At 38.0% G+C, this 18,568-nt stretch overlaps 1 protein-coding gene and 1 pseudogene across 4 annotated transcripts in view; both read left to right on the top strand.

The window, feature by feature from the left end:
* Window positions 1-18,568, top strand: part of Sec24a (SEC24 homolog A, COPII coat complex component) — an 88,716-nt gene that overhangs the window by 13,066 nt on the left and 57,082 nt on the right. For 3 of the 4 annotated variants that reach the window (XM_027949586.2, XM_071612064.1, XM_027949585.2), the window contains exons 3-7: window positions 10,315-10,482; window positions 15,213-15,290; window positions 15,778-15,938; window positions 16,218-16,390; window positions 17,800-17,902. In XM_027949586.2, the coding sequence (XP_027805387.2) occupies window positions 10,315-10,482; window positions 15,213-15,290; window positions 15,778-15,938; window positions 16,218-16,390; window positions 17,800-17,902 (683 nt within the window). The remainder of the gene's footprint in view (window positions 1-10,314; window positions 10,483-15,212; window positions 15,291-15,777; window positions 15,939-16,217; window positions 16,391-17,799; window positions 17,903-18,568) is intronic. The other variant, XM_071612065.1, reaches the window with a different exon arrangement.
* On the top strand, window positions 6,494-8,836 carry LOC114103789 (ankyrin repeat domain-containing protein 10 pseudogene; annotated as a pseudogene).

Below are 18,568 nucleotides of genomic sequence, written 5' to 3'. Positions count from 1 at the left end.
CTGATTTTAAGTCCTTGGTTTATACCAAGGAGTGGGATAATTGGGTCAAATGGTGGTTCCATTCCAAGTTTTGAGGAATCTCCATATGGCTTTCCATAGTGGTTGTACCAATTTGCAGTCCCACCAGGAATGTGTGAGTGTACCTTTTTCCCCACGTTCTTGCCAACATTTATTGTTGCTTGTATTTTTTTTTTTTTTTTTGTCCTGGGGATTGAACCAAAGGGCAGTTAACCACTGAGCCACATCCCCAGCCCTTTTAAATTTTTATTTAGAGAGAGGGTCTCACTGAGTTGCTTATGTATGGCCTCACTAAATTGCCGAGGTTGGCTTTAAACTTGCCACCACTTTTTTTTTTTAAATATTTTTTAGTTGTAGATGGACACAATACCTTTATTTGTTTATTCATTTTTTAATGTGGTGCTGAGGATCAAACCCAGGGCCTCACATGTGCTAGGCAAGTGCTCTCCCACTGAGCCACAACCCCAGCCCCTCACCATTACTTTTATTAACTGGTTTCTACCTTACTGTCTAGGGATGCTGAATTGTTATGGTTTCTCTTTGATCCTAATCTGAGGCTTACATTACTTTTTGGCATGGCTGCAGGCAGTTTTTGACTTCAAATTTGCAGAACTGTGGAGTTGTGAAGGGACAGGTCTAAAGACAGTGCTTTTTTTTTTTTTGTGGGGGGAGTACTGGGCTTTGAACACAGGTACACTTTATCACTGAACTATATCTCCATCCCTTTATAATTTTTCTTTTGAGACAGGGTCTTGCTAAATTGCATATAGCCTCCTGAGTCTCTGGAATTACAGGCATATGCCACCATGTCCAACTGAGACAATGCTTTTGGAGTGAGGAGTGTTACTGAGCACAGCTGTGGTTAGTGCCTAGTGCAATGGGCAGAAATTTATATGTATGTTTTCTTCTGAAAGTTTTATAATTTCAGCTCTTATGTTTAGGTCTTTGGTTAATTTTAATTTTTGTGTATGTTGATAGGTAGGGGTTCAGTTTCATTTTTTTGCATGTGGCTATCTGTGCCTTTGTCTCAGCACTATCTAATGGAAATACTAGTCTATTGTTAGTACCTTTGTTAAAATTCAATTAATCATAAGTTAAGGGTTTATTTCTGGAATCCCAATTTTATTTCATTGATCTGTATGTGTGTTTTTATTATATTACCAAATATATTTTTATTATATTTACCAAATATTTTTTTTTCCACTGCATTTCTTACTTGAGTTACTTTCTTTGGTGTGTGTGTGTGTGTGTGTGTGTGTGTGTGTGTGGTGGTAGTACTGGGGATCAAACCCAGACCTTTTTGTTTGCTAAGTAAATCCTTTATCATGAAGCCCCCCCCAATATATCTTTTTAAAAAATTTTTTTAATTGTTGATGGGCTTTTATTTTCACTTATTTGTATGTGGTGCTGAGAATCAAACCCAGTGCCTCACGCATGCTAGGCAAGTGCGCTACCGTTGAGCCACAACCCCAACCCCTCCCCTCCATATATCTTGATTGCTATTGATTTTGTAGTAACTTTGAATTCATGAAGCTTTACTTCTCTAACTCTTGCTTTCAGGATTATTTTGGCTTTTCTGGTTTCCTTGTATTTTCTTAAGATTTTTAGAATCAGCTTGTTAAGTTTTGTAGAAAAGATACCTAGGGTTTTGTTTTTGATGTTGAATTGAATCTGTATATCGTTTTGGGAGAGAAAAACCATATATTCTTGGACTGGATGATCATTGTTTTTTTGGGGGGAGGGGGTGCTGGTTATTGAACTCAGGGCCTTCTACATGCAAGGCAAGCACTCTACCAACTGAGCTATACCCCCAGCCCAATCATTGTATTTTTTAAAAATATTTTTTAGTTGTCAGTGGACCTTTATTTTATTTATTTATATGTGGTGCTGAGTATTGAACCCAGTGCCTCACACATGCCAGGCAAGTGATCTGCCACTGAGCCACTACTCCAGCCACCACCTCTCCCCATCATTGTATTTTGTAAACTACTTCTGGTTCAGAAATAGCTTTAAAAACCATTTCACCTTTGTGTTTTTGCTTTTCAGATGATCAGAATCTTAGAAATTTATCAACATTAATAGTGTTACTTTGAAAAGTGTTTAAAATTCCATATTGGGATCTGCAGATTGATTTTGCACTTTTCAAGAAAGTGAACAAGTAACAAGTTCCAAGTGAAATAGTTAATATGAATAGTTAACCTTTTAAAAAAAATTCATGTATTTCTTATTTATGGTGTACACTCCATCAGTTTTGTAGCTTGTTAATACTTTTTAAGCCTCTGACCAGCCACTGGCCCTAGTGAATACATTTTGGCCTTGTAAAGATTTAAGTATTCTTTTTATTTAGAAAAAAAAATTTTTTTTCTAAATAAATGGACACAATACCTTTATTTTATTTATTTTTATGTGGTGCTGAGGATCAAACCCAGTGCCTCATACATGCTAGCTAGGCAAGTGCTGTACCACTGAGCTGTAACTCCAGCCCAAGATTAAGGAATCTTTTAGAAACTTCGTTTCTTGATATAAATTGGGTGGGCGGAGGATTTTGGAGATTGAACCTTAACCTTCCCCTTGCTGAGCATATCCTCTGCCAGTGAACCCTCATCTCTCTGTGGAAATTTTCTGACTCACAACTGGTAGCCCAGAATCCATTAGATTACTTTTACTCTGGTTCAGTTGACACCATGTGTGAGCATCTATCTCTTGAATTAATGCATATTCTTTTGGGGAGGGCAATACCAGGGGTGCTTTATCCTACTGAGCTAAATTCCCAGCCTTTTCTATTTTTTATTTTGAGACAGGGTCTTGCTAAGTTGCTGAGGCTCACTTTGGAACTTGTGATCCTCCTGCTTTAGCCTCTGAATGGTTGGGATTAAAGGTGTGCATCACCGAATCCAGCATATTTGTTTTATTTTTAATAATGATAGGTAACATTTATTGAACATTTATAATATTGTCTAGCACTTTATCAAACTGTTATGCATTATCTTATTTAATCTTTTTGTTTTTTAGAATATATATATATATTTTTACTTGTTCTAATTAGTTATACATGATATCTTATTTAATCTTCACCGTAGTCTCTTATAGCTAACAAATATGAAGTTTCAAAGTTTGCCCAAAGTCACAAGAAAATAGTTTGGGAAAACATACTATGTAAAAACTATTTTCCCCAGCTTCCTAGCTACTTGGGAGGCTGAGGAAGGAACATTGCTTCAACCCAGTAGTTTTGGGCCAGCCTTGGCAACGTAGTGAAATGGGACTCTGGGTGGGGTGGGGGGGGATATATTTAAGGGTAGGTGTGTCTTTTTTTTCTTTTGGTACCAAGGATTGAATCCAGGGGCACTTAATCACTGAGCTACGTCCCCTGCCCTTTTTATTTTTTATTTAGAGATAGGGTCTCACTGAGTTTTGGGGGCTGGTTTAGAACTTGCAGTCCTCCTGCCTCAGCCTCCTGAGCATCTAGGATTATAGGCATGCATCATCACACTCAGCTGATGTATCTTTTAAAAAGGCATATGATCAATAATCTGAAATTACTTTGGCTTTAACAGAAGCCCTCAGGTAGATCATTTAGATTGCAGCATAGATGTAATGAGAGAGACATATAAGTGCTGAAACTTATGAACATTTCCACATAAAAGAAGGGAAAAGAAAGATGTATAATCTTAAAATGAACCTAAATGTATGATTCCTCTTGTTTTTTTCTTATGAGATGTCTAAAAAAAAAAGAAGAAGAAAATCCATGCTTTTCAAGTTGTCTAAAAAAAAAAAAAAAAAGAAGAAAATCCATGCTTTTCACTTGTTTTTTTCAACACATACTTGATAATAGATACCTGATAGTCTGGTATCAAAAACTGCTGAGTATCCTTGGGAGCCTGAAGCAGGAGGATTGTGAGTTCAAAGCCAGGCTTAGCAGAAGTGAGGTGCTAATCAACTGTGTGAGACCCATACAAAATAGGGCTGGGGATATGGCTCAGTGGTCAAATGCCCCTGATTTCAATCCCCAGTACAATAACAAAAAACAAAACAAAACTGAGTATATAAGTTATGCTGTTTTCTAATCCTCATACTAAATTTTCTGACTTTTCCTAATAGGCTGCCTTTTAGCATCTTTACATTAATTGGCCTGATTCTTAAACTCTACTGTTATAAATAAGAATTATTCAACTAGATGATTGCTTAGCATGTGTGAGGCCTGGGTTCAATCCCCAGCACTGCAGAAAAAGAAAAAAAATTTTCCAACTTCTACAAAAAGTCTATTATATGAAATGTAGCATGTCCCAAGTTCAAAATATTCTTCTAAAAGTTGTAAAAACTCTATAAGCTTACTTGTAGTTTGTTAATCATTAGGTTGTTATATCTTTGTGGTCAGATGTATCATGCATTCTTGTTCATGCTGAGTTGGTAGTGTACCTTGCCCCTTTGTGCCATAGATATATGTGGGTGCCTCTTAGATAGGGAGTTGCATTTCTGTAATCTTTGTTTTCACTTTTGCCAACAAAAAGCAGATCAGTCTTCTTGGGAGCTATAAGGTTTTTGAATAACAATGATTTTTCAATTTGGTCCTGGAGAATTTAACAGTGATGCTTTTTATTTTTTGGTACTGGGGATTGAATTTAAGGGGTACTCTACCACATCCCCAGCCCTTTTAATTTTGAGAAAGGGCCTTGCTAAGTTCCCCAGACCTACCTCAAAATTTTGATCCTCTTACCTCAACCTGATTTGCCGGGATTACTTACAGGTGTGCGCCACTGCACCTGTGCATTTGGGTGCATTTATTCCTTTAATTGTATAAAATATAGAGTTAACTGTATACTATAAGTAAAATTTATTGCCTATGTTACTTACAAACAAATTTTTTAAAAAGTCCTGGAATGAAAAATATACCAGTGGTGTTTCATCTACTTTGTAGACTTTGGCAATGAGAAGGGAGGTCGAAGTAATGTGGTTATCTTGAAAGAATAGATAGTTGTGGGTTTGAAACTTTGATATCACATAGAATATCCTTAAAAAGTAACTCATCTAGTTTTTATAGAGTCAGGATTTATGTCCCAAATAGAAAATGATAAAATTAGGGCAGTGATAACCTGGTTGATACAAGGATAAATATTGTGTCATTCTTGGTTTGAGGGGTACTTTTAAAACCTATTGGATATCAGTATTTCATAATGCTTGTGTATAAACTTAAATCATTGCCAAATTTTATTTACTTATTTAAGACAGGGTCTTGCTAATTTGCCCAGGCTCACCTGCAACTCCTGATCCTCCTGCCCTAGCCTCCTGAGTAACTGAGACTACAGGTGCGTATAGCACTGTAGCTGGCTAATTTACCAATTTTTAAGCCTAAGGAATGTTCCTAACAATATTTAAACCGTTACAGAAGGTAAACTAGCTTTAAAATATTTATTTAATTAAAAAAAAAAAAAAAGCCAGGTGCCATCGTGGTACATGCTTTCAGTCCTAGCTATTTGACAGGTAAAGGCAGGAGGATAACTTGAGTGAGTCTAGGAGTTCAAGGCTAGCATGGGTAACATGATGAAATCTAGCTCAAAAAAACCCTTAAGCATGCACACACATTTTGGTACAGGGCATTGAACCCGGGGACACTTAACCACTGAGCCACATCCCCAGCGCTTTTTTTGTTTTTTGAATTTTTTAATATTTATTTTTTGGTTTTCGGCAGACACAACATCTTTGTTTGTATGTGGTGCTGAGGATCGAACCCGAGGCCGCACGCATGCCAGGCGAGCGTGCTACCGCTTGAGCCACATCCCCAGCCCTCCCCAGTGCTTTTTTATATTTTATTTAGAGACAGGGTCTTGCTTAGGGTTTTGCTAAGTTGCTGAAGTTGGCTTTGAACTTGTTATCTTCCTGCCACAGCTTCCTGAGCTGTGCAGGATATTGTACCACTGTGCCCAGCTATCTTTCATTTTGAGATAGGGTCTCAGTTGCTGAGGGTCTTGTAAAGTTGTTGAGACTGATCTCAAACCTGTGATCCTGCCTCAGGCTCCTGAGTTGCTGGGATTATAGGCGTGCACCACTGTATTAGGCAAAACATCATATATTGAACCTAGGGGTGCTAAGTTGCTGAGGTTGACTTTGAACTTGCAATCCTCCTGCCTCAGGCTCCTGAGTCACTTGATTACAGGCATCAGCCACTATGCCTGGTGAAATCTATATGTTTTTAACATATGATAAAATGCTTATGATCGGAGGGCCCAGGGCGCATGTGCGGCGGCTAGTCCGGCTGGCGGGGTTTCAAACCCCCAAGCTCCCGAGGCGGGCTGGGCCCTGGCAGATGCTATGGTGGGGTCCGCCGCGCAGTCTCTTCGGCGGGGAGCTTCGTCGGGGGACTGCTTTTGGAGGGAATGGCCGGACTGCGCTGCGGTTGTGCGGAGGCCGCGCGTGCTTAGCGGAGCCGTGCGGCGCGTTCCGGAGGGCCGGACGCCGGTCGCTGGGGACAGTCAGCGGCGGCTGTCCGGAGAGTCTGCTGAGCGTCGCCTCTCTGGAGAGACAGTGGCCCTTAAAAATTTAGAGGGAGCGGCTCAGTCCCTCGCTGTGCAGTCGTGCTGTTCCTCAGAGACGAGTCTCAGCCTGAGTCTTGGAGTGCTTAATGCAGTTGGTGAGAGCTGGAGCCACCCTGAATGTGTCCACTACACGCTATGCCCAGACTCCAGCTCACATCGCCGCTTTTGAAGGACATCCTCAGTGCCTAGTCTGGCTGATCCAAGCAGGGGCCAACATTAACAAACCGGACTGTGAGGGGGAAACTCCCATTCACAAGGCAGCCCGCTCCGGGAGCCTCGAGTGCATCAGTGCCCTGGTGGCGAACGGAGCTCATACTGATAATCCTAGAAAGGGGGAGCATTCCATATAGAAACTGCTGAAACTGCCACAGGTGCTTCTCCGAAAACCTTACGGTTGTGGCATTGAATGCTCAGTATCGCTTCCTTTCTGCACACGAGGCGTACTGTTGAGCTTGAGAAATGCCAGTGGCCTGACAGCAGCAGACATTGCACAAACCCAGGGTTTCCAAGAGTGCACCCAGTTTCTCTTGAACCTCCAGAATTGTCACCTGAACCGTTTCTGTCATAATGGTGCCTTGAGTGGGGGCCATGAAAACGGATTTCCCAATCGTGTTAGTGTGGGAACAAATCGAAAGAGATGCTTAGAAGATTCGGAATCCTTGGGAGTGCAGAAAGCCAGAACTGGAGTTCCAAGCCTGGACTACGCCATGCCACTAATGAACGGCGAGACCGAAGACGACGCTGACAGAATGCACGTTGTTAGAGAATTTTCTGCTGTAACAGATATGAAAAACAGTAGCTCCGTATCGAATACATTGACAAATGGATGTGTCATCAATGGACATTTGGATTTCCCCTGCGTGGCCCCGCTCAATGGGATGGAAAGCAGGAATGACCCGGGCTTGACAGGACCTAATGGAATTAGCAATGGATTAGTGGGTTCTGTCTGTGTTAATGGGACTGAGGAGCCAGAAAAGACCATGAGTGTTAACCCTGAGATGTGCGGTTCTCTGCACCTGAATGGAAGCCCCAGTAGCTGCGTGGCCAGCAGGCCCTCCTGGGTGGAGGACATTGGGGAGAACTTGCAGTATGGACATTACCACGGTTTTGGGGACACTGCCGAGAGCATCCCTGAGCTGAGCAGCGTGGTCGAGCACTCCAGCTGCGTGCGGGTGGAGCAGCGGTGTGACAGCGCCGTCCTTGGTGCCATGTACCTGCACCACGGCTCCTGAGGACAAGAGACTGGCCACCTCCCCGACAGCTAACTCATAGCACCATGGCAGCACCAACTTGGAGGGTCTCCCCCGTCCTGCTTTTGTACTTGAACTCTGAGAAAGTAGACTCCTGCCCGAGCAGCTCCCAGTGAGTGAGTGGTGCCTGAGCAGGCTTCCTGGGCCCAGAGGTGTCCCTGGCAGGGTATTCATCCTTTTAGAAGATTCTCTTTTGCAGTTTGGTTTTTCTGATGCCGGTGTCTACTTGATTTTTTAATACTGTCACCAGAAATTGCCATTTTCCTTTTTGTAAGTTGTATCTGATCACAATAAGGGGGCAGTGGTCGAGATGCCTGGCTAGTTACCTCTTACACTTGGGCATCGTTTTGAGGGCCTCCTTGCTCTCTCTGTAAGGTCCTGACCATGCAGCCTCACAGAGATTCCGGTCGGGATTGTACGAAGAAAAGAGCGTTTGTCTCTTTCAGAGTCTTCTCACTGCAACTGCCACAGGGTGGGGGTTTTAGTGTGGCGCACAATGGCTTCGTGATGCAGCCTACTGCCCTGGGTTCCATTAGAACAGGCCCAGCCTGGGGCGGATTGTGACTGTTTCTGCTCCACATTTCCTACTTGCTCTCTAGGATTTGTACCACATATAATGGTTTCCTTTATACGTAGCGGATATTACTATTTGTAGGAACTGTCAGATCAAAATATTTAACTACTTTTACTTTTTTTTTCCCTTTTTGTTTTTTGAGATTTCCTGCTTTAAAATATATATATATATATTCACATATATCACTATGTATATCCAGTTAATTGAGAGAATTTTGAATCTCTTAATAAAACTGCATTAAGTTTATGGTTTTGTAGAAATTAGCTTTTGTTTAGGCAAAATTAGTGGTTACACTGCAAATATTGTAATGAATTTTTACTTTTTGGATTTTTTTGTAATAACAATTGGTGCAGATGGAGAAAATGTCACATGAGCAAACCAGTGTTGTAAGAGTGTACTAACATTTGTTTTAAAACTGTTCTCTACAAATTGAGTAAAACACTCTCACGGTCAAAAAAAAAAAATGCTTATGATCATATACATATATGCGCGGGTGCGCGTGTGTTTGTAGTGCTATTGATCAAACTTAGGGCCTCATGCACATGCAAGTGCTATACCACACAACAACACTCCCAGCTGTATCTATAAAGTATTTAAACCAATATAGAAAGTAAACTAACTTTATTACTTGGTAAACACTGAACAGTGCACAAATTTATAATCTCATCTTTAGTAGTTATATCCCGGCAAAATTAGGCTGGATATAGTGTTACACACCTGTAATCCCAGCAATTTGGAATGTTGAGGCAGGAGGATTGAAAATTTGAGGGAAGCCTTACAATTGAGAACCTGCCTTAAAATAAAAAATAAAGTCAGGTGCGGTGGCAAACGCCTCTAATTCCAGTGGCTCAGGAGGCTGAGGCAGGAAGATTGTGAGTTCAAAGCCAGCCTCAGCAACTTGATGAGGCCCTGAGCAACTCAGTGAGACCCTGTCTCTAAACAAAATATTAAAAAAAGGACTGAGGATCTGGCTCAGTGGTTAAGTGCCCCTGAATTCAATCCCCCAGTACCAAAAATGAATTAATGAATGAATGAATGGATAGATAGATAGATAGATAGAAAGAACTAGGGATGTAGCTCAGTAGTGGAGCACCCTGGGTTCGCATCCCTAATACCACAGAAATTAAAAACGAAGCAAAATTAAATAAAACTTGGGAAATTGTTACAACTTAGTTTACAAATTATTAATTTGTATTTTTAGAAAGCTGTCAACTTGTTGATGTTAGTTGAGCAGATTATATTTGCAAACAAAATTAGTAAAATATTTAGAAATTAGTAAGAAAATTAATAGAATTTTATTCATGTTAGTTTCTATTAGAATATTTCACAAGGCTGCTTAAATCTCTGTAATCAGTTAATGAAGAATTAATCAATTAGCATGGCATTGAATCTACTCTAGAAGTGATTTGATACTTCTTTTATATATATATATATATATATATATATATATATATATATATATATATAAATATAAATAAATAAAATGTATTTTTTTTAAGTTGTAGTTGGAAACAGTACCCTTATTTTATTTACTTATTTTTATGTGATGCTGAGGATTGAACTCAGGGCCTCACAGGTAAGTTGTTGATGGACCTTTATTTTATTTATTTGTATGTGGTGCTGAGATTCAAACCCAGGACCTCACACATGCCAGGAAAGTGCTCTACTGCTGAGCCAAAACCCCAGCCTCTTGATACTTATTTCTTTATATTGCTTAATAACTGATAGATAAGAAACATGGTAGGATAGAGATGGAAATATGTAAGGCATACATATGAGACCATGAAGTCATACAGTTAGGAAGTTTACTGTATTTCTAATAATTTGTTGGGGTTTATAATTAAAATGTAAATTTGGAAGTTGTTCAGCTTTGGTAAAGATTGTTTTTGGCCTTTGTCTTAAGTTCTTAAATGATGTGAAAAAAAAAACAATGTTTCCAAAGGTTCATCACTTCCCTTAAGGAATCCACCTCTGCCTACCACTTTTCAACCAGGAACTCCTCGTGGGCCCCCTCCACCTAGAGGTCCACCTCCAGTAAGGGACCCCATGCTCCAGAATTCACATAGACCTGCACCCCAGTCTTCATTTAATTCAGCTGTCAACCAAGAAGGTGAGTAAATCAGAAAACAATTTTAATTCCAAATGTTTTGACTTAGAACAAAAAAAAAAAAAATGAATATTATCTGAATCTTGAGCATTAGAGTCATATTTTTTAAGAAAATCCAGTTTGGGTTAGAATGGGCTTCAGGAATATATAGTTTTAAAAATTTCCTCAAGACTTCCATTACTGTGGATTAGCATTTGGGAACCAGAATCATTTCTCTTAGCTCTTAGTGTGTGTGTGTGTGTGTTTTGGGGATTAAACCCAGGACCTTGGGTATGCTGAACTCATTCTTAACCTTTGGGATATATCCTCAGCCCTTCTACCTTTTTTTTTTATTATTGTGTAGATTTAAAAAAAAAAAATTGGAGAAGTCTTGCTTTTCTGGGTATGATGTTAGCACTATCCTTTTAATGTGGTGGCGCATGCCTGTAATCCCAGTGGCTCAGGAGACAGAGGCAGTGGGATTATGAGTTCAAAGCCAGCCTTAGCAACTCAGTGAGACCCTGTCTGTAAATAAAATGTGGGGGAGGGGGGAAGACTGGGGATATGGCTCAGTAGTTAAGCACCCCTGAGTTAAACCCCCAGTAGCCCCCCCAAAAAAGAACTATCTTTTAAAAATAATTATATTTTTATCAACAATATTATTATAAATATTAATAAATATTTATTAGAATAAAAGTCAGGGCTTGGGCTATAGCTCAGTGGCAGAGTGCTTGTCTAGCATGTGAGAGGTGCTGGGTTTAATCCTTAGGAACATATAAAAATAAATAAAATAAAGGCATTCTGTTCATCTACAACTAAAAAAAAAAATTTTAAAATAAAAAGGCAGGCATGGGGATAGGAACTCAATGGGTTTCATTCCCCAGTACAGTAAATAAATAATAAAAATTTTTAAAAAAAGAATAAGTCAAATGTACAATCATTTTGAAGTTTTATTTAAGTAAAATGTTTTCAAACATTATCTTGTGAATACATGTAACTTTGAAATTAAGCATTAATTTAAGTAGAATATTTTGTAAAGTAAGAATTTAATTTTAGGGCTGGGATTGTAGCTCAGTGGTAGAGTGCTTATCCAGCATGCATGAGGTACTGGGTTCGATTCTCAGCACCACATATAAATGAATAAATAAAAAATAAAGGTCCATCAGCAACTAAAAATATATTTGAAAAAAAAAAAAAGAATTTAATTTTAGTAAAAATATAACCATTGCCCTAAGACATGGAAATAGAAAAAAAAACCGAGAAGAGGGGTAAAAACATTTGCTCATATCCTTATATTGAATATGATCAATATTATTATTGTATTTTAAAGCATTATAAGTAGGGATAAGGTTGGTGTTAATCATGAGTAACAATATAGATTGCCGCAATCTAACTTTGAAAATCAAGCTATAATAAGTATTTAAATATTTAACAAAGAAAAATTCACTTGCTTTATGTTTTTTATTTTGCTTTTTTTTTTTTTTTAAGATTTTTTTTAGTTGTTGATAGACCTTTATTTATTTATATATTTATTTATTTATAAACCCAGTGCCTCACACTTGCCAGGCTTTTACTAAAAGTTTTACTGCGGTTTCTTTCTTTCTTTCTTTTTAAATATTTTTTAGTTGTAGATGGACACAATGCCTTTATTTTATTTATTTATTTTTATGCGGTGCTAATTATTGAACCCAGTGCCTCACATGGGCCAGGCAAGTGCTCTACCACTGAGCTACAACCACAGCCCACTGCAGTTTTCTTTCTTTCTTTCTTTTTCTTTTTTTTTTTTTTTTTTGTGGTGCTGGGGATTGAACCCAGAGCCTTGTGTGTTCAAGGCAGGCACAGTTTAAGATGAAAGAAGAGTCCTTACAGGAATTGGGGATGCAGCTCAGTGGTAGAATATGCACTTACCATGTATGAAGCACTTGGTTCAATCCCCAGAACAAAGAAGGAAAAAAAAAAAAGGAAAAAATACTACTTCCAAAGACTCAAATTTCCTTTCCCTGAAAGTCTATTTAAGAATCTTGAAATGTTTGTATATTTTAATACTTGCATTATTGAGATTTATTTCAACATTTGACCTTATCAAAAATCAATACATAGCCAGGTGCAATGGTGCATGCCTGTAATCCCAGTGATTTGGGAGGTTGAGGCAAAGTTGGGCTGAGGGGTGCTAGGGTTGTAACTCAGTGGTAGAATGCTTGCTTAGCACGTGTGAGGCACTGGATTCAATCCTCAGGACCACATAAATAAATATATAAATAAAGGCAAAAATGAAATGACACAGTTTTTTTTTTAAAAAGGGACTGGGGGGTGTGTCTCAGTGGTTATGTGCCCCTGGTTTCAATCCCTGGTACCAAAAAAACAAAATCAAAAACATAATAATGGTACGTATTTATCAGACACAGCATTATATTTCCATACATATATACAATCTGGATGATCAAATCAGGGTAATTAGTATACCTAATGCCTCAAACACTTATCATTTCTTTGTATTTAGAACATTTTAAATCATTGTGTGTGTGTGTGAGTGTGTGTGTTTGTGTGTGTGTGTGTGTGTGTATCTGTCTGTCATTGATAACACACATACTTTGGGGCAGTACTGGGAATTGAACCCAGGGCTTCTCACATGCTAGGCAACCACTCTACTACTGGCTACATCCCTAGCCCAAGATATTTTGAAATAGTAAATTATTTTTAACTATAGTCACTCTACTATTCTATAGAACACTAGAAATTAATCCTTTCTTCCCCCTCTTTCCTCTCTTTCTCCCTCCCTCCCTTCCTTTCTTCCTTCCTTCCTTTCTTGGTCGTTGTACATGCTAGGCAAGCACCTACATCTTCAGCCCTTTTTTTCTTGCTTTGAGACAGGGTCTCTCTTAAGTTACCTAGAATAGCCTCCAACTTTAAATCCTCAATCTTCAGCCTCCCAAATAACTGGGATTACATGTATGTATCACTGCAACCTGCCTTAATTCTCCTATCTAACTGTTATTTTGTATTCTTTAACCAATCCTTCTCTTCCCACCATCCTACACTTCCTAATCTCTGGTAACTACAATTCCTTTATTTCCATGAGATCAGCTTTTTCAATATACATATACATACATACGTGTGTATGGGGTGTGTGTGTGTGTGTGTGTGTGTGTGAGAGAGAGAGAGAGAGAGAGAACATGTGTTATTTGTTTTTCCATACTGCCAGGCTGTTTTACTTAGCATAACATCCTCTAGGCTCATCCATGTTGCTGCAAATGACAGGTGTGTGTATGGCTGAGCAATATTTCATTGCATACACACACACACACATATATATACTAACACATTTTCTTTATACATTCATCCATTGATGGACACTTAAATTGATTCTGTATCTTGGCTCTTGTGTTATAGTGCTGCAATAAATGGGGGAGTACAGGCATCTCTTTGTCATGCTGATTTTTTTTTTTTTTTTAAAGAGAAAGTGAGAGAGAGGGAGAGAGAATTTTAATATTTATTTATTTTTTTAGTTTTCGGCGGACACAACATCTTTGTTTGTATGTGGTGCTGAGGATCGAACCCGGGCCGCACGCATGCCAGGCGAGCACGCTACCGCTTGAGCCACATCCCCAGCCCCATGCTGATTTTTTTAAAATATATTTTTTAGTTGTAGATGGGCACAATATCTTTATTTTATTTATTTATTTATTTTTATGTGGTGTCGAGGATCGAACCCAGTGCCTCACGTATGCAGGGCAAGCGCTCTACCACTGAGCTACAATCTCAGCCCAACTGAGCTACAACCCCAACCCTGTCAAAATCATTTAGTATTTCTGTTTTTAGTTTTTTGAGGAATTTCCATACTCTTTCTCATAATTTCTGTGCTGGTTAACATTTCCACTAGCTGTTACCCTTTTCCACATCCTTGCCAGGATGATTTATTTATTTTTTAAAAAATATTTATTTTTTAGTTATAGGTGGGCACAATATCTTTATTTTTATGTGGTGCTAAGAATAAAACCTAGTGCCTCACACATGCTAGGCAGCACTCTACCTGTGAACCACAACCCCAGGATTACTTTTGTCTTTGTTTTGTGTATGTGTAATACTGGGGATTGAACACAGGGGCCCTGAACCACTGAGATACATCCCCAGCCCTTTTTTATATATTTTGAGACAGGGTCTGCTGAATTGCCCAGTAGTCTGGTCTTGAACTTTATTCATCATAGTTTTGATTCACATTTCCTTGATGATTAGTGATGTTAACATTTTTTCAGGTATCTGTTGGTTGTCTGTAGGTTGTAGTCTGCTTCCTCTTCTTCCCTCTCCTTCCTCTTCTTCTTCCTCTTTACTCTTCTTTCCTCCTCCTTCTCCTCTTCTTTCTCTTCCTCCTTTTCCTTTTCCTCTTCCTCTTCTAACACCAGACTTTTTGAAATACATCTGTTTATGTCATTTTCTCATTTTTTCCTTTCTAGTACTAGGCATTAACACAGGGCAAGTACTCTACCTCTGAGTACATCCCTATCTCTCTTCATTTTTTATTTTGAGACATGGTCTCACCAAGTTGACCCAGCTGGCTTTGAACTTGCAATATCCTTCTGCCTCAGCCTCCCAGTAGCTAGAATTATGGGTGTGTGCTACCAAGACAATATTTTTGGTAGGCAGTGATTTAAACTATTTTTTTGGAAGTTATCTAAGAGTTTAGATATTAGTTCATATCTTGCAGAAATTATAATACCCATTCTAACTTAAATCTTATTAATGAACTTGCTCCTTAGGTATTACATCAAATGCCAATAATGGATCTATGGTGGTCCATAGTAGTTATGATGAAATTGAAGGAGGTGGCTTCTTGGGTGAGATGCTATGAAAATTTCTTTTTTTAAAATCTTGTTTCTGATTATAGAAGTCGTATTTGCTTATTATAGGAAATTAAGTTAAAAAAATTTATACTGTGTTATGTAGCCATATCTATTATTTTATTTTTATCAGTTAGATAAACTAAATTTGTTTAATCAGTCCCATAAATCGAGCATCTAAGATGTTTTCATTAAAGCTCTTTTAAATTAAAATGTAATATGAATACAAAATTTATTACATGACATGAAAGTGAATTAAATATATCAAACTTATTTGTGTGTGTTTATAGCTATAGTCTACATTAACTAGATTGTAATCATTGCTATTACTTCGTTACAAGTGTTTGTCTTCAATTGATAAATGAGGTTATTAAATTAATCCAAAGGAGTTTAGAGTTATAATTCCCATAATTTAATGGATCCATGTGTTGGGTTAAAGTATTCTGGAATATAAAATAGAACTTAAAAGTTACCTTGTTTCTAGCAACACCACAGCTTATTAATAAGAATCCCAAAATGAGCCGAAGTGTTGGATATGCATATCCCTCTTTACCACCTGGTTATCAGAACACAACACCACCTAGTGCAACTGGAATCCCACCTTCTTCATTGAATTATCCAAGTGGCCCCCAGGCCTTTACTCAGGTAAAGTTTTGCCTTTTTTCCCCAATCTATTTTCTACCTTTTGGTTTAAACTGTATATACATGAAGAAAGTTTTAGGAAGTTGTATTAACATTTTTTATAACCAGTTAGAATAATAATGGATACTTTATGAAACCTTTATACTTACACATTTCTCCAGAACCAAAAAATCGACCAAGAAATGTAGATTGTACTTTCATTATGTAGTGAAATGAACCAAGTTTACTACTTTTAGAAAGAGAAAAACAAAAGTTGCTTACTTTTAAATTATATATCTGTAGACTCCCTTAGGTGCTAATCATTTAACTACAAGCATGAGTGGATTAAGTCTACATCCAGAGGGACTAAGAGTTATCAATCTTCTTCAAGAAAGAAATATGCTTCCCTCAACACCTTTGCAGCCTCCAGTTCCAAATTTGCATGAAGACATCCAGAAACTCAACTGTAACCCAGAGTAAGGGGTTTCAAATTGTGTTGTTTCATATTATATGTGACATCATGAATGTCCTACATTTTCTAGAATTTTTAAAATACATTTTTTAGTTTCATGTTTTATGAATAAGCTGTATAAGTAGACTAGTTTATGAAAGAGGTCTAATATAGAAGATAAAACTTTTTCACTTAAACTTGAGATTGAAATGTTTTAAGTTAAGAATTAGGGTTGTAACTCTTGAAGTGATTGCTGCTCCTATTAGCTCTGATAAGATTATGCTTTTCATTATCATTCTGGTAATGCATCCCAAATACAATTATTTGAGTCTATATAGTTCTTTTTTTGCTGTCATTTTAAATTTATTTCACTATAAACCTAATTATAATTTTTTCCCTAAATATTTGTCATAAGTTTAAATGTGTGTAGTGAAGACTCTGAAATTGAATTTTGTTACAAAATTTGTTATTTCTATTTTGAAGTAGTTTTTTACAACCTTCAGCAAAATTGAATGAATTGTTCAGGCATGGCAGCATGCACCTATAGTCCTAGCTGAGGCAGGAAGATTGCTTGAGCCCAGAAGTTCCAAACCAGCCTGGACAACTGGGCAACAGAGCAAGACCCTGTCTCAAAAAAAAAAAAGGTCAGTCAAGCATCTGTAATCCCAGTGATTTGGGAGGCTGAGGCACTGAGTCATGAGTATCACTGGAGGTGCATGCCTATGATCCCAGTCTTATAGACATCAGGAAATTCTGAGAAGCTCAGTGAGACCCTGTCTCAAAATAAAATATATACAAAGGACTGAAGATGTAGCTCAGTAGTAAAGTGCCCTGGGTTTCAATACCCAGTATCAAAAATAAATAAATAAAATATAAAGTGCATTTATAAGTGTGTGTAATCACCTTTTAATTCTAGTGTGATCTAGATTTACATAAAAATAAGTCATTTGATAGTCGAGGCTATATTATACCTAAAACAAGAAAAGAGACAATATTTTAGCTATATAATACAGGGTAACCATCTACTCTATTTCTGAACAGAACTTAAGACTTAAATATTTTAATGGGATAAAAGTAGAGAGGGTCGCCAGGCATGGTGCCTCACACCTTTAATCCCAGTGCCTTGGGGGACTGAGGCAGGAGAATCACAAGTTCAAAAGCCAGTCAGCAATTTAGTGAGGGCCTAAGCAATTCATCGAGACCCTGTCTCTAAATAAAATGTTAAAAAGGACTGGAGATGTGGCTTAGGGGTTAAGTGCCTCTGGGTTCAATCCCCGGTACAAAAAATATATATATATATATTGAGAGGGGCTACTGAGATATTTTATTTGTAATCTGATCTAATATTAAGATATGTACCTGTTAAATACTTTTCTTTTTTCCTTTCAGGATAATCATAGCAGCAACTGACATATGCTTTTTACCTTGATGCAGGTTATTTCGATGCACACTGACCAGCATTCCTCAGACTCAGGCCTTACTGAATAAAGCCAAACTTCCTTTGGGTCTGCTGCTTCATCCTTTCAAAGATCTAGTGGTATGTTTCTCTGGTGAAAGTAAAAGTCTTATAGAAAATTATCTTAGTGGTAGAAATTTTCTACAGTAATTCGGGAATGATATATAGAATTTGAGCTATCTTTAGGAACTTGATCACTGATGGATTTCTTTCTTTTTTAATTTTTAAAAAATTTTTTAGTTATAGGTGGACACAGTATCTTTATTATATTTTTATGTGGTGCTGAGGATTGAACCCAGTGCCATGAGAGGCAAGCATTCTCCCTCTGAGAAATGTTAGAGTCTGTAAACAAGTCAAGATGGCGCCTGGCATTTTGCCAGAGGGAGTGGTTTGTGAAGTAACGCCAGCGAGCCATTAAGTGTGGAGATTCCTTATTGGTTGACTGCTGTATCTAGTTTATGTTAATTAAGATAAGCTGTGTGTAATATATATACACCCCTCCGGTCCTACAATAAACGGCTCCCACTCCTGCTGTATCAATCTACACAAGTTGCTCGTCACCCCCTGGCTATCTTGCTGCAGTCGGACTGCGGCAGAGAAATCCAATCTTTATTTGTAATCCAACCAATAATTTTATTTTCAAAACAAGGTCAAAGAAGTATATTTTTGAAAAATCCAAGAGGCCAGGAGTGGAGGTGCATGCCTATAATTCCAGTGAGGCAGGAGGATCACAAGTTCAAAGCCAGC

Source organism: Marmota flaviventris, chromosome 5, assembly GCF_047511675.1.
Source record: "Marmota flaviventris isolate mMarFla1 chromosome 5, mMarFla1.hap1, whole genome shotgun sequence".
Lineage (NCBI taxonomy): Eukaryota > Metazoa > Chordata > Mammalia > Rodentia > Sciuridae > Marmota > Marmota flaviventris.
The sequence above is the reverse complement of the archived record's forward strand: the minus strand, read 5'-3'. Positions and strand labels throughout refer to the sequence as shown.